Below are 22,028 nucleotides of genomic sequence, written 5' to 3' on the forward strand. Positions count from 1 at the left end.
CCGCAGGGTGCCCTGAGCCACATCCCGAGCTCCGCAGGGGAGAGGGACGGGGCAGGGCGCGTCTCCTGGCCCCTGAGGAGAAAGGGGAGAGGCTGTGGGATGCGCACACCGCCCTACAGCGGCTCTCGCGGTCCACCCTTTGGGTTTTGTGGCCACGGGGGCGTGCGAGGCGAGGCGAGGCGAGGCGAGGCTGAGGGGGGAGCGGCGGCGGCGGGCGGCGGCCGCGGGCCCTGCGGCCCCCTCTGGCGGGCGGCGGCCGCGCTGCGCGGCGCTCGGTCTGTCCGTGTGTCGGTCCGTCTGTCGTTCCGTCTGTCGGGCCGGGGCTGCGGCAGCGGCGATGAAATTCCCCGGCTCCGTCCTGGTCTCCGTCGTCCTCTTCGTGGCCGAGACGGCGGCCGCGCTGTGCCTGAGCGGCGCGTACCGGGCGGCGGGGGACCGCATGTGGCAGTGGCTGACGCTGCTCTTCGCCCTGCTGCCCTGCGCGCTGGTGCAGCTCAGCCTGGTCTTCATCCACCGCGACGTGAGCCGAGACCGGCCGCTGGTGCTGCTGCTGCACCTCCTGCAGCTCGGGCCCCTCGTCAGGTCGGTGAGGGACCCCCCCGGCTGCTGCTCGGGGGGCGGAGGGGAGCCCCCGGGGGGGGGGGGGAGGCGGAGGGCGGCGGTGCCTGCGAGCTGCCGAGGGGGAGGAGGCGCAGACCCTGCCCGGGGGCTGGGGGCAGGGGTGCTGTGGTTCTGCAGAGCCCCTACGGTGCGTGTTTTGGTGCTGCTTTCCGTCCTTCTGGCTTTTTTTTTTTTTTTTTCTCGGTGCTTTCTGCGCGTAGCTTCTGCCCGGGTGGATGCGAGATAAGCCGTGCGATGGCTGGGTTTGCTCGCTGCCGCTTCATCCCCCGGCCGCACACCCCAAGGTTACTTCCACGAGAGGAGGGAAGGCTTGCTCAGTCTCCCCTTTAAAAGGACAGCAAGGGTCCCAGCCTGTTGGAAATGCCGGTAACGCCCTAACCCGTCGCTTCTTTCGGGCACCGAGCTGCCCCAAATCAGCCTCGCAGAATTGTACAGCCCGAGTCCAGCTGATGGAAAACGTCCTTAGGGAGAAAAAATAAAAAAGGCAGGTGAAAAGTTAGAGAGTCAGTGAAAACCCACGACAAAACACTGGCTGGGGGCATTCGTTTCCAGTTTATTTGGGAATTTATTTTCGTTTCCAATTTACGGTCAAATCTTTAAAAGGCAAGAGGAATAAATGTGGTATCTGTGGAGCGGAGGTTAGGAGAAGTGTCCCCGGCTTTCTGAAACTCCCAGACAGTGTGGAAATGGAAGGTTTGTTAAGCTCAAACTAAGGAGGGTGAACAGCTTGGGTGTTTCAGAACGTCTTACACTTCACAAAAACAACAACATTGAATTCCTGTGTAACTCTGGCTGGTTTGTTTTTGTTAATACTTTAAAGAGATTACCCTGTTATGGCATAACAATTACTGTGTTACAGCATAACAGGTTCTTGAAGAGCTCTGGCTTTCTAAAAGTGAAGAACAAAATACCTGCGCACTTTTTTTTTTTTTTTTGGAAAACAGGAGTGGACCCAAAGAGAACTCCCAAAATAAAGAGGCTGTTCAGGATTTTTGCCCTTCTAAAACAGTTGCTTGAGGACAAACCCGAAATGACTGTCATGTCAAGCTGCAAGATGTAAAGAAACAACAAAGGACATAAACAGCAACAACAAATTAGTAATTTTTCTTTCTAATTTTCTGGAAGAGACACAGACTTCTGCTTCAACCTTAACCAAGTGTGATTTCACTTTTCTTTTCCACCTCAACAGTAAGCTTATCTGCTTACAACACGAGCCACATGTCACATAGGAAATGTTGTCTGCTGTCAGTGAACTCCCAGGCACAGTCGTTGCTGTGAAACCAGTGGGCATCTGGGAGCCCTCTCGTGTCCATGAAGGCTGCAGTGAGTGTGTGTGCACCTCCTCCAATATCTGCTACCTCAGCATTTCCAGAGAGTCTGGAGGTGTTGTGGTGTGCCTGTGCCACAGTTCCTATGGCATCATGTAGGCAGCATGAGGAGATGCATATCAGCCTCTCTCTAGACCCGGGATAACCAAAATTAATTAATTAAAAGAGGGTGGTACACATGCCACCTGAAAAACTTGCTTCCGGCTAAAGGCTGCAGGGACTCTACAAATTAACTGAGTAAAGAGGAAGTTTCAGAGAAAACGACCTCTTTGGATTCAGAGAAATGTATCTACTCGTAGGATACATTACAGGAGGCTGGGAAGGTGAAGTGATTGGTCTGAGATGGACAGTGAGGGACTTTGTGTTACTCTGCCTTGCCTTCCTTTCTGCTGCCACTAAACACTGTTGTGTGGCCGGAGAGGAAATATGTCAATTCCCAGCAAGTGTAGATCAAAGCTGGGAATGCTGAAGTGTTTCAGCACGTGAAAAGGGGTTCTTCATAGAGAGGGTGGTTGCACACTGGAACAGGCTCCCCAGGGAAGTGGTCACTGCACCGAGCCTGACTGAATTTAAGAAGAGATTGGACTGTGCACTTAGTCACATGGTCTGAACTTTTGGGTAGACCTGTGCGGTGTCAAGAGTTGGACTTGATGATCCTTAAGGGTCCCTTCCAACTCAGGATATTCTATGAAATATGTCACCATTCCCCGATTTGCACAGTAGGCTTTCTGTCTTGTGTGGACTGGAATGTACACAAGTGGAGGGGGATAGCTAGAAGGCAAAACATGTTGCTGTATTATCACTTCACTGTGGCTTTTACCGCTGAGAGATGAAGAGAAACAATGTCCCTGAGGCCATTTGGTCCCATCCATTTAGGCAAACCTTGATGCTTTGAATGAGAGAGCCCTGATGCTGTTAGTCATCTGCTTCCTTGTTTTAAAAAGGCTGCTGGTTTGTTTATCCCTGTCTCTGTCCTATGTTGTTGGTTGTTGTTTGTATTTAATTATTTTTTTTTTTTATTCAAAACTACTTATACCCACTAGTTCCTAGGGACTGAAGAAAAGGGGTAAAAATTGGATGATCTGTTCTGAATGATAGCCTTTTATCACATCTATCCAAAATACACACCAGGACACACAACAGAGCCAGCTGAGGTGCACAGTGAGCTCTGTTGGACCCCAAGAATTTGCATCCACAGCACAAAGCCTCGTGCCACCTCCTGTTTTTGGGCCCTCGTTAGTGGGCCCAAACTTCCACACTTCCACACCCAGCATGTTTTTTGAGTCAAATTAGTTCAAACAGGACACAGGCAGTAGAGTTGTCACAGACTTTGTCCACTTGCGACATCAGAAGGAAATGCTAAATAGCCTGGAGCCTAAATAGCTTGGTATAATTCAATAGAGGCCGGTCTGCTTTGGCTGGCCTTAAGAAAGCCAGCATTAGCTTTTTAACCATCTCTCTTGGGTTTGTGGCGTGGTACAGGTTATTTAGTGTTTCTTCTGGTCAAATACTCAAACATCAGCACACTGGTTGACAGACAGCACTTGTACATGTGGGAGATGTCTACCTTTATGATCATGAAGAAGTTTTTCTCCCCTTTCTCTTTCCCCTAAAAATTCAGACTGAATTTTGGAGAACAGCATGGAAATATCTTGGTAGGGGAGGGAGTGTATTTAGCTTAGCAAGCCAAATGGTCCGGCCTATTTTGAATCCTCTGTGTTACAGGAGAAAAAAAAAAAAAAACATATTCTCTTACGAAACCTTCTTACATGCTACTGCTTTCCCCAGACACCCACGCTCCACCTGTTCTTGAGGCACTCACTGGCCTGCCGCTGGAAGCACTAAAATTAGGATGTTCCCCTCTTCCTGCGGAAGTCACGTGCTGTACCTGCAGAGTACTGTTTGCTTGCCCTTCTTAATTCCTTCTCCCCCTAAGAACAGTGTCTCTATAAAGTCAGAGCAGTTTGTGAAGTAAAATTCCTAATCCCCTCTGATGGCCTGACGCAGATCTCCAGGGCATAGGCTGACAGAAACAGCTTGCAGTAGTTGGCTGAACAAGTTGACTGCAGGTTTCTGGGCACTGGAGGGAGTCCTGCAGCATTTCATGTTGGTGCCACTTCTCGTGAATGCAGTAATGCATCTGAATACTTAGAAAATGTTTGGATATTTGTCTTCTTTTCTATTCTTTCTTTCTTTCTTTCTTTCTTTCTTTCTTTCTTTCTTTCTTTCTTTCTTTCTTTCTTTCTTTCTTTCTTTCTTTCTTTCTTTCTTTCTTTCTTTTTTCTCAGATGAGATTATTTTACCATGCAAAATAAATTACGACACAAAAGAGGACTTAATATGATAGCCAAGTTCAATGAGAGATTGAAGACGTTTTTATTTTATTTGGAAAAGACTACAAGGATGTTTTTGGCTTATTACTGGCTTTTCCTGGACCAAGGGTTGTCTCTTTGTTCTCTGTCCATTTAGACAACACCTGTAACACCAAGATCGTCTCAAGATTTCAGATGCTTCAACAATTCCAATAAAACACTGGATGTGGTTTTGCTGTTGTATTGCTCTAAGGATTTGTTCAGAATACAAACAACGCTTTGTGAAGGGTGCCACAGAAACCCCTGTTAACTTATTTACCCTTTTCTATTCTGCAAGCTATTGGTAGGTGAGGGGGGTGAAGTAAGGAACATAGATTTCCATCAGACTTGAACAGAAAGGACTTGTGGTCATGGAGTTGTCTCTGTCTGACAGATGAATTTCTCTTGTGAAAAAAAAAATAAAAAAAATGAAAGCAAATAAAATAGACCCATATAAAGAACAACAATGACTGTTTTCCTCAGATTTTATTGGGACAAGGATATACAGTATAGATTTTAAATGGGACCAGGCTTTGTTTCGTAAGGAGAAACAAAATGATGTGCATGTATGTACCATGCAGACAGCAGCAAAGGAGAGGTAGTGGGAAGTTTGAGTCAAACTGCCAGAGGAGCAGTTGTTATGGCTGATGTTGGATATCTGTGAGCTGTAGAAAATAATAGAAGACACTGGTAGGCTGAAATGATCAGTTATTAATGTTTTGGGCACCTAATTCTACAGTTTGAAATATAATACTCATTATCTTCACCATTTTAGTTTAATAATTCTTGTTGTGCAGAAGTATTGTCTCCTGTGGGTAGTCTCTCTTTCCTAGCAACCTGCTTTATAGTTCAGAATAGCACAGGTCTAAAAAACTCTTTTCCTTGTAGGACTACCATTGGCAGACGTGACTTTAGGAGATTCAGCTAGCTCTAAGCTTTACAACTGTTGGTGCATCTCCCTCTTTTCCAGATGGGATGAATATGCCTTAGACCCTCTTCAGGTTTGTTTTTGTTTTTATTTTTCCCTTTTTCTTGAGCAGATGTGTTAGGTGTCCAAGATGCGATGAACAGAAAGTCAGTGCAGTTGGAAGGTAGAAAGATGAGTGAGAACAAGTCTTTGTCTGACACAGATAAGTAGTTCTGCAGGAGTGATCAGTCTTTTTGCACGCTGCACTAAAGGAAAGGATTTACTAAAATGGAAGCATCAGAGAAATCCATTTGTACATTTGCAATGAACTTACCTGGGTAGGCTTCTCAAATGGATGTTTGCTCTTGGAGCACTTGTTGGATGTGGGAAGCTCCATGTCTTCATGGCCTGCTCCTTCTCCATAGCACCATTATTTTGCCTGTATTTAAATTCCACGCATCCATGATTAAAAGAGGGAATGAGGTGCTTGCTCTTAACAGGCATAGGATTATTCCTCCTACAGACAGTGTGGAAGACGTATGTGTTGCTGCTGAATCACTCTTTGCAAGCACCATCAGGACCCTTGAAAAAGTACAGCTCATCCCTCTGCCAAGATTCGGCAGCAAAGGAGAAAGCAGCACATCTCTTTCCCACCTCTTAACTTCCAGTGTGTAGAGTAGGCTTGATTTTTTTTTTCCTTTGAATTAATTTTAGTTCCTCCTTAGCCTGTACTACAGCTGGCATTGCCTTGCATCCTGTGTAACTCCCAAGCTGAACGCCTTCAGCTTGACTCCGTATGAGGATCTGCTGAAGGGCCCTAAATGTCCCTGGACTGCAGGAAATGGTTTCTGCAGAACTAGGGACATCCCACTCCTGTTCCTCCAGAGCAGGGATGAACGGTGATCAGTGGGGTCTTCTCCAGAATTCCCCATTCTGTAGAAGAGCTTGAAGCTGCTGCATGGGCTGTGGCACCAGGTGCAGTCTTGAATGTATTTGTTGTGGGCCCCAGAGGGCATCATCTCCAGAGACACTTCTGTATGTGGTGGTTAGGACTTGAGAGAAGATGGGCATCACTACTGATGAAGGCTGAGTGCTTGCAGATATCATTTGTATTGCTCTGTTGTACTGGTTAAAGTCTCCTCTGGCTGTAAGGTGTGCTGATCAGAACATTCATTTCACACTGTATTGGAAACGTTTCCCATCATAAAAGTGGAGCCAATATCCCGTTACTTAATACCTACCTAATAAATACAAATCAAATGCTTGCTCCAAAACCCATCTTTTTGTTGGTAATAGGCCTTCTGACTGTAGCAAATACTGTGAATCTTATCGCCTCTTTTATGGGATTACCTCAAATTTGTTGGATGGGTCCCTCAGCTATATCTGCTTTTAATCATACACTGCAAGAGTTCAGAGGCTGATGCTGAGATCTCATTTTCCATAATAGCTTCAGACTTGCCCTCAGCTCAGGATGAATAGATGGTGCTGAATACTAAGCAAGACATAAATGTTCTGGGACCTCTCTTTTGGAATAAAATCAATTTGTTGTTTTCAAAATCTCTATTGGCTTCATAAGCTATTGTGCTTTATTAATTCTTCACACTTTATTTTTGGCTGTATGGATTCTTTCACATGGAACAAAGCTGGCAGGGACTGAAAAGTTTAACAAAGGGAAAATAGAAAGTCACCACTGTGAATGGAGCCTCCAGCGCACCAGGCCTTTCAGATATTTTTAGTGAGCATGATAGCTGAAGCCTACTGAGTTAAGGATAGTACTACAGTATACTGAAACTGCTCTCCATCTAGACCAGATGAAACTTGCTAGTGGTCCAGTTAGGGGGGGAAATTAATTTTTATCAGTGCTGCTTTTTGATCAGCCTATGGACTTTCCTCTAAAAGGCCTCTAAAGGCTTTCCTCCAAAAGACTGAATTGGCAGTTCTTAGGGGGGCAGTGAGGAGGAGTGGGGGAAGGTTAAAATGTAATGGAAGCTAATGGTTTCAGGCAAGCATAGGTCTATGCTTTGTAATTGTGAGATAGTTTTAAATAGAAGACAAGCCTTATTTGCATATTGCAAAAACACATTGGCCAAATTTGGCCTAGAAAAGACTCAGAGATTACTGCATTCCAGCAGCTGTTATCTATGGAAGCAACCGGGTAGAGATGAACCTCAGTAGGGCACTGTGGAGAGAAAGAAGACAGTTGAGTCCTCATCAGAGGATGATGCCTACAAAAGAGGACGATGACATACGTGTCCAACCATGAGAAGAGCTGTGACTAGACATGGTGTCACAGGGTGCCCATGCAATTGGGGTTTCCACTCCCCTTGAAGTCATCTCTCAGCTGGGAGAGAACTTCAGTGGAAGCCATCCGCCATTAATGGTGCAGCTCATGCATCAGTTGGTTTTGGTTTTGAAGTGGCAGCGTTAGGCGTAAAAGACCAAATAGTTTTTGTCCACATTGGGTTTAGGTTTCAGAGGATTTTTTGTTTTCAGTAGCCAATACTGTTTATCCTTTATGTTTCTTCTATATATAGACTTCTCCACAGCAGGCTCTGTATCTTCAGGACCCTATGCAATGTGACAGAAATAGAGCATTTCTTTCCTCTCTCTTCCCCCTCATCTTGCAACTTCGCCTATACCTCAGCAGATAGTTGCTCATTATTACTTTTCAGACAATGCTGACTGTTCCTTTAAGTGTTTCAGTTCCTGCTTGACACCAAAGCCCAACCTTGACACTTTCATACCACAGAACTCTCTTAAAATAGTGTCTGTAAAAATTTTGCTAGTCTAAAATTGATTGTTGGAAGGAAGTTTTAGAAACTTTCCTTTCAGAAGTCTGCCTGAGGCTGTATTATCTTCTTCAGTACTCAGGGAGCCGTATTATCCTCATTGCTGTAGCACTTGCTGATGCCAACCCCTTCATCCTTTTTCCATTCCCACTCTAGTGTGTAGGTTATTCTCTGTGCATGGGTAGAGGCAACTTGTAATAAAACATGTTAAAACAGTATGTAATTTGTGAATAAAAATGTATGTACTGGCACAACTTTTTTTTCCTTGGAAGTTAATGTGTGGCAAGTTAGAGCTACATAAACAAGAAGGTTTGGATCAGCAATGTTTTAAAATGAAGAATAACTGCAGGAACTGGAAACATTCACCTTTTAATTTAGAATAGTTTTGCAAGATTGTTTCATATTTCTTAAGTGTTTCAGTAAAGCTAAGCAAATGTAAGAAGTAAAGGTGCTGTTTCTGTATCTTTTTAAAACAAGCTAATATCATGAGTTGTGAGGTGCTAAACTGCTTGTTCTCATTGTTGCTGCTATTGCTTATTACTCGTATTTCTGGACCAAGGGTTTGCAAGAGTTTGAGCAAGGATTTGAGCAAGCAAGGGTTTGAGTCCAGCTGTGTTTGAGGTGCATGCACCCACTTGTACTCTGAGCTTCTCTCTGATGTCTTGAGATGTTTTGCTTAAGACAAAGGTATGAGAAGTGAATTTATTGTTGTGTCCAATTGGTCATAGGTGTATGGATAACACCAGAAGGTGAAAGAATCTAAAGAAACACTTTCAGCTTGGGTCCCAGGCTGGGAAACTTGTGGTGGATGAATAGTTTAAGAACTTTAACAGGACAGCAGAGGACATGGGCAGCTCATAGAAAAAGCTAAACCTCCTACTATGTCCAAGTATTCCTACAAGCAGCCCCAATAGTGCTCCCAGATTCTTGCCCTAACATCATATACAGGTCATGTTTTGCATGACAAAATCTGTCCTATTGCAAATGTACCAAGAGGAGAAAATGTGCAAGGTTTGCTCTGTAAACAAAAGACTTAGTGACTTTGTACAAAATGGCTTAAAATGCTAAGCAAGGGGAATCCCTATGCTGTGGTTTCATTTGTTCCTGTTATTCTATTTACTGATTTGCTTGTAGGTGTGTGGAGGTCTTTTACATTTACTTCCATGCCGGCAGAGTCGAAGAGCCGTATGTCAGCATCACGAAGAAGAGGCAGATGCCCAAGGATGGGTACTCAGAAGAAGTTGAGAAGGAAGTGGGCCAGGCCGAAGGCAAGCTGTGTACGCACAGGTCTGCATTCAGCAGGGCCTCTGTGATCCAGGCATTCCTCGGCTCAGCCCCCCAGCTCACGCTCCAGCTCTACATCTGTGTCCTGCAGCAGGAGATAACGGCCGCCAGAAGTAGGTAGAGCTGTTGTCATTGCCTCCGTAATTTGGTGGGAGGGAGAGGAGGAGGGTCAGCAGTCAGGAGTAGCTGCCTCTGACAAGAGCTGTACACATTGCAGATGGTTTCATCTGTTAGCTTTTGACAGTGGTGTTGCTGACAAAGTTTATTTCATCATGTTTTAGACTATCGTTTCCTTTAGTGTACTTTGGTTGCTGTAGAAGTATTAATTTGATAAGTGGCCCTTATGGCATGAGAGGGAGGCAGCTGAAGGGACTGAGCTGTCTTCATGAAGAGAAAAAAAACGCAACTCCTTTTGGCTTCTGAGCAAACTTTCTAGAAAATTCCTTGGGGTACAATGCAGAGCATATTTTGTCACAATACATTGTGAAAGGTGTACTTTCAGGAATGCGTGTAACTGAGGCCACAAACTGTTTTTACTTGTGCCAGCATCTGAATTTGGAATCAAAAGGCATAACTTAGTATGCAAATGTTACCATCTCATCTCTGGACCCAAGCTGTTAAGTCTTCACCACGCAATGCTGCACCACATGGACTTACCAGGACACATCTCTCTTACCATGGGACTCTTCACGTCTTGCTCCATGATGTGATCCAGTTGTGTGGAAATACAATCTTGATTTGGTGGCTGAGCTGCTAGAAAAAGGACCTGTACCATGTAGTGGTAGGACAGTTGGCTTTTTGATGTAAGAAAGGGCTTTGGCACCTGTGAGAACTCGCAGGATTTCCTCTGAAATACAAAACAGCTCTTGTAGCTATGACACTGTGAGAGGCCACAGGTCTTTTGAAGGCCTTGTTTGTTTGTTTTGAAGAAGCCTTTATAGTGATGTCAGGGTTTTCCTCACAACTCAGGGTGGAAGACAAAAGCATGCTGAAGGTTTAGTCAGCATAAAGAGATTACAACAGGTGAAGGTCTTCATACAAAAGTACTTGTTTAATGTTGTAGCAGTTGATACTTGAAAGATATTGCTCCTGAGTTTTTGAGTACTTCACAGATAAAGTAGGTTCTTCAAATAACCATGAAATCTGTGATTTGGGATAAGGACAAAGCAGTTGAATCCTTTGCTGAGCAGTGTAATTAGCACAGTTTCCAAGCACTTTGCTGGATATGGCATTTGCTTAAGAAAGGTCACCTTTTTATTGTATTTCTTCTATTACTAGTGTTGACCTTATTGGTCATGATTGCCAAGGAGAAGCCCTGAGTTCCAGATCATTAGAAAAATGCATATTTAACAATGATTTGTAACTCCCTATTACTTTTGACTTTTATTTGTCACTGCCAAGGTAAATCCTTTCTCACAGACTGATGAGTGATCTTCTCTGGGTGAAGTGAAGTTAAACAGCCAGAGCTAAGGTGGCTCACCAGGGAGTTCGGTGAATATGTATGAATAGAAGTAGAGGGCAATACACTACCAGAAAATGCAGTATTTACCTCATGTCTCCCAGAAGCTACCTGTTTAGCAGGTCTTGTGTAACTGTAAAATACAAAAATCAAAAGAAAAAAAAATATATATGTTTTCTTAATCCATGATCTAGAACAATGGCAGTGTCCATAAGAACTCATTCACCAGAAAAACGAGTTCTGATGAAGTCTTGGGAGGAACTTGAGAGTTCTGATGGACAAAAAGCTCAAAATGAGCCAGCAGTGCATTCTTGCACCCCAGAAGGCCAACTGAGTCCTGGGCTGCATCAACAGATGAGTGGCCAGCAGGACGAGGAAGTTGATTGTGCCCCTCTGCTCTGTCCTTGTGAGGCCCCACTTGGAGTGCTGCATCCAGGTCTGGGGCCCCCAGCACCAGAGGAATGTGGGGCTGTTAGAGCGGGTCCAGAGGAGGGCCATGAAGATGATCATAGGGCTGGAGCACCTCTCCTATGAAGAAAGGCTGAGAGAGTCAGCGACATTCAGCCTGAAAAAGAAAAGTACCATCCTTTCAATACGTAAAAGGGGCTTATAAAAAAGATAGAGAGCAATTTTTTTATTTGGTAGCTAATGATAGGACAAGGAGTAATGGTTTTAAACTAGAAGAGGAGATGATTAGAGGTTAGGAGTAAATTCTTCACTCAGAGAGTGGTGAGGCACTGGAACAGGTTGCCCAGAGAAGCTGTGGATGCCCCATCCCTGGAGGTGTTCAAGACCATGGGACCCTGGGCAACTTGATCTAGTGGGTGGCATCCCTGCCCATGGCAGGGGGACTGGAATTAGATGATCTTTAAGGTTCCTTCCAACCCAAACCATTTTATGATTCAATGAAAAATTAAGTTGTAACAATATCTGTTTGTATCTTAAGTCATAACCACTTCTGTTTATATCTTACCTTCTGAAGTCTTGAGACTTTCTCTGCTCTTCAGCCAGCTTATTTCAGCAGTAATATCTTTTCGTCCAGCAGTGTTATTCAGCCTACACAGCAAGCAGGAATGATACATAGCACAGTATCAGCTTGTTGTTTGTAATGTGTACATGGGGATTCTTATGTACAGAGACATGACTTCAGCCTTTTGGATCTCATGGCATTATCAAAGTAATCAGCAGCCAGTCCAGCTCTTCTTCCACACTTCAGATGTCTTCAACTTCCCTGTTTTTTGACATACTCCTGTACATCTGTCCATGTTATAGCTGTTATGCTTTTCTTCTTGTCTTCTGATTTTGATAGTTTTTGTCTTGTCTTCTCATAAGTCTATATTTTTCTGGATCCCTGCATTACCTCGTCTGTTATTCTGTGTAGATTCTGCTTGGTCAGTGGTAATAAAGACACTAACATCCATGAATCTAAAACTGTTTACCATCGTGCCACCTCCCACTCCTGACAACTCAGGAGACTTGGCAGTGCTAGGTTGGACTTGGTGATCTTGGAGGTTTTTTCCAACCTAAGAGATTCTATGATTCTGTAATATGGTTTGTCCCTTTTAGATCTGTTTGAAACTCATCACTACTTCCAGTATTGAATCAAACAGTTCTGAAAGCAATGTGCAACCTTCACTAATCCTTTGTTAACCAGAGCCGTGCCATGTTGTGTCTTTCTTATGTAGTTCATGGCATTAATGGATTTCCCTGGATGTTTTATTCTGGATGATCAGATTCTTGCCAGTGTCTGTCATTGTCTGAAATTATCATTTCACTGTCTGCCAAGAACATAAGATGTGGAGGAGTAAAAAGTTGCAAAAGCAGAATAAAGCCCTCCACGGGCTGCAGCACCGGCCCGGGGCCTGCTCCTGTGGGGGTTCTCCATGGGCCGCAGCTGCCTCCAGGCCACATCCACCTGCTCCACGGGGGCTCCTCCATGGGCTGCAGCGTGGAGATCTGCTCCATGTGGGACCCATGGGCTGCAGGGGGACAGCCTGCTCCACCTGGGGCCTCTCCACAGGCCACAGGGGAACTGCTGCTGCCTGCCTGGAGCACCTCCTGCCCTCCTGCTGCACTCACCTGGGGGGCTGCAGGGCTGGGTCTCACTCCTGTCTCCCAACTGCTGTGGTGCAGCAGGTTTTTTTGTTTGTTTGTTTGTTTGTTTGTTTGTTTTTCCTTTCTTATATCTGTTCTCACAGAGGCACAGACAACATCATCTGTTGGCCTGGCTCTAGCCAGTGGTGAGTCCCTTTGGAGGCAGCTGGAGCTGGCCCTTTTCTGACATGGGGCAGCTGTTGGGCTCGTTCTCATGGAGGCCACCCCTGCAGCTGCCTGATACCAAAACCTTGCCATGTAAATCCAATACAATCTCTCTTTTGCATTTGGGCTTCACTTTGTACTAAACGCTACCGCATCTGTCACTATCATGCATTGTCTTAGAGCCAACTGAAATATTGCATTTAAGGTATGGCTGACATCAGGCTCGGCTCATGACTGCTTACACAGTGCTGGGCAGCCAGCAGGACTGCTTTGCTTAGGTAATACCACCTGGTGAAGCTCAAGGCCAGGAGGTGCTGAAAAGACCTGAGTTATTTTAAATGACAAAAATAGCTGGCTGGAGGTAGAAGGATTGCATGACTTGGCCTACTATCGTTGAAAAAAGGCCAGTTCTCAGTGTGCAGTATCAAATGTGAAAGATCTGTTTCCTTTGTTAGTTTAAAGGTTGTTTTTTTTTGTTTGTTTTTGTTGTTTTTTTTTTTTGTTTTTTTCTAATTTCTATTAGCAGCAGTAAAGTCATTTACAGACATGAAATAATCCCAAAAAGGGGATTTCCAGCCATTTAAATATAAAATCATTCTGCTGAAAAGGATGCATTTTTTCCATTAAAAGCTGTAGTAGTGATAAAACCAAAAAGTAAAACAGTGCCTACCTGAATGATTCTGGGACTGTGCAACTCTGATCTGTGAGAAAAATATAGTTTTCTATGAGTAGGAAGGAAGAACAGAAATGCCACCTTCATAAGAACTGCTAAAGGATTTTAAACTCTCCAAAGGAAGATACTTTCCTTTATCGTGAGCAGGCAAAGAGATGACAGTTCATAAGGGAAAGCAACAATGACATCACCTTTCCACATTTCTGCATATGGTTGATTAAAACCATCTTTATCACAGGCTTAGAAGTGATGTTTGAACTGGTAGTCTGGTGGCAGTACTGAGCTTTTGGAAAAGCGGCTGAACTGGATTACAGTACTAAACCAGAGTCAGCAGGAATGTAGTTCCTATCAGTAGAGCAGTGCTACTTTTGAAGGTTTGAGTTATTAAGGCAAGGTTGAGATTCACTGACAATCCCTAAAATGGAATCAGAAGCAGAAGACAAGCTTGAGTTCCAGGATAGAAGCACTCTTTCTCCAGTGGATTTGTTTGTGTATGTGGTTTACTTGCTCTGTGTGCTTTTATTTTTAAAATTCTGAGAGCATTATTTTGCTTAATTAGCTCATTGAAGTTATCTGTTCTCTCACAGTTCTAGACTCAACACAAAAGTACAGGAAAAGGTTTTGAAAGGAACCACAGGAGTGACTTTGGAAAGAACCACATTGGTATTATTGACTCTATTCACTTGCTCATCCTTATTTAGGCAATGCTTTCTAATGTTTAAAAAAACTCAGATCAAGTGTAGGGCTGTAGGAAAGATATTTAAAAATGCACAATAAAAATTTAAATGTGAAACAAGAAAATAAATAACTATTTTCAAATAATATATGCAACATGAAACTGGCACGTACAAAATTACAATATAAAATGGCATTTTTTTTTCCAATTTACTGAGTATTCAAAATTCAGTATTCCAATTTACTGAGCTATTCAAAATTTAGATATAAAAAATTATTTCTTTTCCAAACTAATTCAGAAGCATTTGAGGGAAAGAGTTTAGCTAAAAGGATTGAGAATAACTTGTGAGAAACTTATTCGAGATCCTAAAATACACTTGTTTCTTTCAAAGTCATGCTCAGAAATTAGCAACTTTAATTAGAAAAACATGATAGTCGTGGTTAAATAGCTATAGCAAAGTAGGTAATCCAGTTCATGTATTGGATAATGACATGAACTAATTGAAGGCTGCAGCAAGAACTAGCAGCTGAGCATTACAAAAGTAATTGACATAATCAAGAATTGCCAACTCTGTTTATCTGGTTCTATCTGGGGTAATATAATGCTCTGTAGCATGACCAGTTAGCTTGGTTAGTTTCATTCACACAATTTAAAAAAAATAATATTTTTTTTTTTACTGTACATAACTGACTTAAATTGGAAATGATCCTTGCATGGAAACAATGCAGATTGCAGATTGAAAGTCAAAGTATTGCATGAGGATGCCTGAAATTAGCCCCCTGTATCAGCTGTTCAGCATGTTGGTAAAAACTGTGTAGAAGCTATGCAGATGTTGACAAAAGAGTGCACTCTTGAACACTGGGATGCTTTTGTGTTTATTCTGTGATGTCCAGGGCTCTTATGCATCCATACCTTCTTAGGTCATAACTTTCTCCTACTTTGTTCCCAATCTCAGTGCACTTGTTAATTCAGTACTGTATTTTGCACATCTCCTACCTGGCAGTTGACAGAGTGCTGTAGCCCAGAGGTTGTGCATTGCTGCATCTTGGTTGTTATGGGGCAGTTCAGAATTCTGTCCTCTGCTTCTCTTCATTCTTGTTGGCGAGACTCAGCTGTTAAATGTGCCTGAGGACTCTCAAAACAGCAGGGTGAGCCTTCATGTGACAAGTTAGGAGTCCCTCCTGCAGTGCTAGAAAGCTTGGCCCTGCTGCTTCTGGAGTAGAAGCCAGGTAATAGCCAGTCCCTGGCTTTACTTCCTACAGAACATTAATAGAGGGAAACCTTCACATGAGGGATACTGGGTAGATGGGAGATACTGAGAGTTGATCTAAATGTTAAGACATTTTTAAAATAAATGTTTTTAAATGCATGATATAGATAGCTGCATAAGGAAAATACACGTATAGGAAATCACAATATAGCAAGTACTTGTCTACAAAGGCCAAAAAAAAAAAAGGTACAGATGCTTTTGGCTTTAAACTGCTTTGACTTTCAGTTTTGAGCGCTATGCCATAACCCTTCTGTGAGCTTAGACAATTTGCTTCAACATAAAACATCAAAAGCATTGTGGTGTCTGTGTGCCCAACTAACTCCAAAGTTTTCGGTTCTGTGGCTCAGTCATTCATCTGTACAGAGGGTGAGTAGCACCCCAGGGCCTTAGGGAGTACTGTGAGAGTACTGCTTGAGAGCAACTTGCATACTCTTACAACTGAGCTGTGTAATCACCAAGAACAGTACGTGCACAAAGAGTCCTGGGCAGGTGGTGGGGAGACACCTGTGATTTTTTTTTCACCACCTTTTCTCTTCCTGTCTACTTGGAAATGTAACAAATGGGAACCAAAACGGACACAGGGTTAGAGTAAGAACCCAGAAGTGGATACAAAGAATGGATTTTTTGGTTTTATACCCTGCTGGGAATCCCTAGAAGTGCTGTAAAAACAACTAGTTGCATCTCTGTGTTACTCTGATGCAATGTCTTCTGTGAAGATGATGGTTCTGATTTGTCTTTTCTCTTTGTAGGTGTTTTTATGGTCCTTTCTCTCCTATCAATTGTATATGGCGCCTTACGCTGCAACATCCTGGCTATTAAGATTAAGTATGATGATTACGATATCAGTGTGAAACCAGCTGCCTACCTCTGCATATTCATGTGGAGAAGCTTTGAGATTGCTACACGGGTTATAGTGCTGGTCCTTTTCAGCTCAGTCCTTCAGATCTGGACTCTCCCTGTTGTGCTAGTGAATTTCTTTGTTTTTTTCTTTTACCCGTGGATTCTCTTCTGGCAAAGCAAGTCCCCATTTCCCGAGAACATAGAGAAGGCATTGAGCAGAGTCGGCACCACCATTGTCTTGTGCCTTCTCACCTTCTTGTACGCAGGCATTAACATGTTCTGCTGGTCGGCAGTGCAGGTGAAGCTCAATGATCCTGACTTAATTAACAAGTCCCAAAACTGGTATCGTCTGACTGTATACTATATGCTGCGATTCATTGAAAATGCATTCCTACTGCTGATGTGGTACATCTATAAAACTGATATCTACTTGTACGTCTGTGCCCCGTTGTTGGTCTTGCAGCTCCTGATAGGTTACTGCATGGCTATCCTCTTCATGTTGGTGTTCTACCAGTTCTGCCACCCATGCAAAAAACTCTTTTCATCCAGCATTACCGAAGGTTTGCTCTCCTGTTTCAAGTTCCTCTGCTTTGTCTGCAAGCCTCCCAAGTCCACCAGAGTAACAGACAAGGCAGAGTTGAAATCATCTGAAAATGCTGATGGATCACAGAGCAGTAACAAGACAACAGATTCTCAAAATGGGAATCGTCATCAAAGTGTTTCTTCCAATGCCTAGTGTAACTGGAAACAAGTATGTGCCTTGGGAAGGTTGCAGGTCACCTGCTGGGAATGTTGGGCATCTTGGATACTGTGTCTTGTGGGTGGGTTTTCTTTCTTGCAGGTGAACACTGCATGAAGACTGACAAGCCTACCTTTATGGAAAACGTTGTTTATGGGTATGTGTACCTGTGCGTGATTATGTAGAATGTAGAAAGCAGTCACTGTTTGCAGATTTCTGTTTCAGATTCTTTTTGACATGGTTTTATTATCATGTGCTCAATTTGAAATCGTTATAGAAGACATCCTTCAAAAACTAACCTGATTCTCATCTTACTCAGGAAATCTGAGAATGGAAGGAAATGCATTTTATTTCAGATAGGATGTCATTAAGGCATGCCACCCTAGCATGGAAACAGAGTATAGTCTTTGACTATATATTGACTGTAGCTGTGGTCTGCTTTCCTCAGATGGCAGACTTTTTTTACACTCTAATCAATGTCATAAAATAATTCTTCTCTCTGTGGCATAAGAATTTGACTTCTACATTGCACAGGAGCCTAGGTTGCCAAGGAACAGCTAATTAGACAGCACTAATACTGAAATGTGACTGTTAACTGAGAATGGACAGAGGGGTTATTGGCTTACGCACTGTTTTACTCTTCATATTTGCTGCTTGTTAGTAAGGGAATTAAATTTAACACATTAATTGTAATGTTCTGGAATAGCTCACTGTTCTGATATAATCATTTAAATAATACTTTATTATTTTTGTTAGGGTGGGGTTCGCTTTACATGACTTGAAATATCTAGAAGCTGGGTGGATTGTATGAACTAGTCAGGTACGTGCTCTCCAGGGAGCATCTCCAGTGAGTGATTGAGCGCATCTTAAATGTTGTCTTGGGTGACACAGATCATTTCTGGAGACCTATTTCTCAGTGTTAACCAGATGTCTTGACCACTAGTCTTGACCATGTCTCCATTTTAGATGGCTAAAATTAGTAGGGACAAGTGCTACTGTGTTTGTCAGCAGTTTGATAGTACACCAAGCAGGCAACTCAGTAACTTGTTAAGTGGAGACAGAAAAGACTGAGTCCTTTTTGAGGCTGTGATGTATTATGCCTAGGTGATATCAGTACTGCAAAAACCTCAGGCTTCTTATACCTCAGAATTACCACAGGCTTGAAATCTGAAAGAAAATTGAAGTTGTTGACTTTTTCTTCAATGCACTATATCACCACCACAAATAAAGTGTTTCTGTGTTTTGCAAATCACTGAGAAAACTTTAGCAGGTGGACAGGTAAGAAGTACAATTTAGTAAAATACACAAAAACAACTGCATTTTAAAAAAATAAGTGAAAGCTTTTTGCACTTTGATGGCTTAGCACCTTGGGTTTCTTCTGTGCATGGCACATTGTGGCTGCTAGTGGAAAAAAAGCAATTCATGATTCAAAGGACCTTCTTGTGTCCTCAGCTTAACTTCCATCCTACTTTATGGAAGATGAGAAGTTCTTCAGTAGGGATGATATCAACACCATTTTATTGGAAACGTCTCAAGCTGGGGTCTGAGGTCATTTGTAATGAGATTTCACATGCAGCGCTGCACAGAGCTAAGCTGTTTTTATTTTTTATTTTTTATTTTTTCCTTTACTGCACTGTGAATGAATGTCTTCCTACTTCAGTTTTATAATGGAGTTATGTTTTTCATTTTGCTCGATGTGTGTATGTGTGTGGTATGTGTATGTAGATTTCATTAAATTATTGGTGGGTGGTAATAGGAGTTTTTGACATGAGCTTACTATGGGAATGTACTTGATATATTTGGGGAAGGCACCCAAAACCAACATCTCTAACTTCTCTCTGAGTAGCATTAGAATAGTGAAGTGATTCCTTGAAGACAATACAGTATTTCTCTGTACTTCTGTACGTAAAGGTACAGTATAATATTTCCTTTCACTTTTCTAGATATAGAAGAGTATCTGTTTTGTTTTGTTTTGTTTTTTAATGGTGAGTTAAAGGAGCAAGTGAGAATGTCACCCCTTGATTCCAAACCTTCATAGTTCAGCACATGGGGACAATTTTTCAGGTATTCTTAGAACTGAATATCTAACTTCATAGTTGGACGGTCATTGATGATCAGGGAATTAAAGTCATTGCCTAACTACATATGCACCCAGGTGAGAAATTTTAGTCTTTGAGAACAAACTGACTTCATGTGTAGAAGTACTTCACAGCTAAGAATAGAGCTCTCAAGTCTTTAAATCAGACTTTGGACACTGGAAGTGATGGTCTGATTGTGATTTTGCCACTTGAAAACAGTGAAAACTTCACAAACCTCAGCTATTTAAATGCTTATGCTACAGGGAAGTCAACAGGAGGGAACTGTAAACAAGTCAGGAGTCCAGTATATATATGCAGTGAGTATCATTCAACTTTACATGCTAACGATGAAGACTAATGTATATGCATATTTTTAGAGAATGTACCATATTACTTCCTATTTTTATACTAGTCTTCTCAAGTGCATGCATAGGAGCCTGAATATTTACATCACTGTTTTGAAAATAAGATTGTATGGCTTATATCACTGTCATATGGTTTTGCCTTAGGTACAGACTCGCCATATACTAGCCAAATACAGCTTAAACACAGCATCAACATGAGTGCCATTGCTTTTGCTGTCCTTCTTTTTGCTGTGCCTCATTAACTGTGAGTGCCATTGCTTTTTCTGTGCCTCGTGTCACCGCAGCATCACATGCAGATTGACTGACTAGCCATATCACTGCTCTGTGTATGTTTTGATCCTGCGGTGCTGTCATTGTTGGTAGAAAGAAGGAATGAGAGGGAGTCAGAGACAGACATGTTCTGTTGCATCAAGACCAGTGTTTTGGAGGACAAGTTTATGTTTCTGAAGTGTGCTATAATGCCAGGAGATGCAGATTTTCCCAGGATAGTGACAGTCTAGATAGTATTATCATCAATACACCTTGTGGCTGCACAGAGAGAAGGGTAGTATTATCCAGGAAGGATGTATGTATATGAAAGAGTGATGTCTTGCTGTGAGTTTACTGTGGCTTTTCAATGTTAGAGGTGTATATGTTCAGGGTATAGGGCTAATGTTAAAAACTTAACTCACTTGAGTAGTCCTGAGTCACACAAAGGATTGCTCAATAAGGATTGTTCATGTATATGAGTATGCAAGATCTGGTACGTCTTTTATACTTGTAAAACAACTCAAATTAAATTGTTGAAACACTAACTTGCATTGTTTTGGTGTCGGTTCTTAGTATACTGCACTCAGAAATCCAAGTTAAAGGTTATATAGCACGCTGTCATCTGGTACCACACAGCAGAAGAAATGTTTTCAAGTAAATCGGACAGAAGAATAATCTGTGATTGATCTGAGAGTTCTTCACCTAAATCCAGTGGTGCTTTTAATGCTACTTAGCTGGTGGGGATCTCAGCTGAATTTGTTAGTGGTTTAAAAGAAGTGACATAAAAAAACAATTTAGATTATTTGTTGTTAAGATTTCATTTTGTATTTAACTGTTTTACATTGGGAAGCAGAAAGAAATCGTCATTACCTTATAAAGGACCTTGTGACATTTTCCTGAACACTCCTTTCATGCTCATCTGGGTTTACCACATGCTCGTCTCTGATCTTGGTAATAGCCAGCAAAATCCTCACTGAGAACTACGGTGGAGTCATGTGATATCTATTTTATACATACATATATCAGCTTAAAATGTCAGCATGCCACCTAAATGATGAACAGAATTTTAAAGGTACTGGTGGTGATGGACACCACTATCTTCCCTCCCTAAAGCATGGAAAGTAATTAATCTTTTCCTACAGATACTGGTTTTAGTTTCAGGGGATGATTTTTAAATGAATGACAACTACACTTTAAAAAAATGAGATTTAAAACTAAATGAAATATTTCAGATTCAGGCACAGTTTTGATAATTTCTGTGGTTGTTTTATTAAAAAATCTTGATAGTATCTGCCTACAGATTCAATAGAATCCCTGCTTTTGGTCTTCAATGTGGTTTCTTAAAGAGAAGAGTCTGGGTAACCATCCTGTCTCTCTGCCTACCCATTCTCCCCAGAACATACCAAATTCATTTGGCAACTTAAAATTTTTCTGAAGGTAGAAATCTGAGGGGAAAAATAAACGACTTATACACATTTGTGAAGACAATCATCTACCAGGAGAAGATGCAGATTGACAGAATGAACCTACTGATAAGCAACGTTTCAGCATTAAATTACCTACTTGACCTTCTGGCTGACCACTTAGCAAGCCCACACCTGCCAAGCAATCAGCACTCTTTTTAGGTGTGATAAGGCGGTGTATCACGCTCAGTGATACACCTGCTACCTCTTGCTCCTGGAGTGAAAGAGGATTAGAAGTTGTGGGGATGGAGAGATACAGAGGGAAAGAAGATGAAGACTACAATACGCGGGGCCACTGTCAGTTTTTATTTCCTTTGGGATGCCTCGCCCTGAGAAAGCAACACAGCAGTGAGCCTGGACATGGTGACTAGTTATTATTATTATAACATATTTCAAGCAACCAAATTCTGGAATATGCGTTACATCGGTCTGACATAACTGTAAGGACCGTAGCCCTCTATGGTTTACCATTAAAGACGGGGTTGAATCATGTTGTTGACAGTCAGTTTGATTGTCCAAACAGTCATGTTTGGACAATCAATTTGGCGTCAGTGATCGATACAGTGAATTGTTTTGTCAAGACTTTGGCGGATTGATGGAGAAAGGCATGGGATAACCGTGCTTGCTCCAGCACCTCAGGCACCGTAACGTGTTGCCTGATGCTGGTAAATGATGGC

General features: G+C 42.5%; 1 protein-coding gene across 1 annotated transcript; it reads left to right on the top strand.

Moving 5' to 3' along the window:
• Positions 1–232: 232 nt before the first annotated feature.
• Positions 233–20,433, top strand: XK (X-linked Kx blood group antigen, Kell and VPS13A binding protein). The gene is made up of 3 exons (XM_027449019.3): positions 233–582; positions 9,131–9,393; positions 16,367–20,433. The coding sequence occupies exons 1-3, from the start codon at positions 338–340 to the stop codon at positions 17,191–17,193; spliced, it is 1,335 nt and encodes a 444-aa protein (XP_027304820.1). The 5' UTR covers positions 233–337; the 3' UTR covers positions 17,194–20,433.
• The last annotated feature ends 1,595 nt before the right edge of the window (positions 20,434–22,028 follow it).

This window comes from Anas platyrhynchos, chromosome 1 (assembly GCF_047663525.1).
Source record: "Anas platyrhynchos isolate ZD024472 breed Pekin duck chromosome 1, IASCAAS_PekinDuck_T2T, whole genome shotgun sequence".
In the NCBI taxonomy this organism is placed as follows: Eukaryota; Metazoa; Chordata; class Aves; order Anseriformes; family Anatidae; genus Anas; species Anas platyrhynchos.

Bases quoted from the DNA above. Each gene is read 5' to 3' on its own strand.
- XK (XM_027449019.3), top strand. From the start codon at position 338: ATGAAATTCCCCGGCTCCGTCCTGGTCTCCGTCGTCCTCTTCGTGGCC. The intron at 583-9,130 runs GTCGGTGAGGGA...ATTTGCTTGTAG, and splicing joins CAGCTCGGGCCCCTCGTCAG to GTGTGTGGAGGTCTTTTACA. The intron at 9,394-16,366 runs GTAGGTAGAGCT...TTCTCTTTGTAG, and splicing joins GGAGATAACGGCCGCCAGAA to GTGTTTTTATGGTCCTTTCT.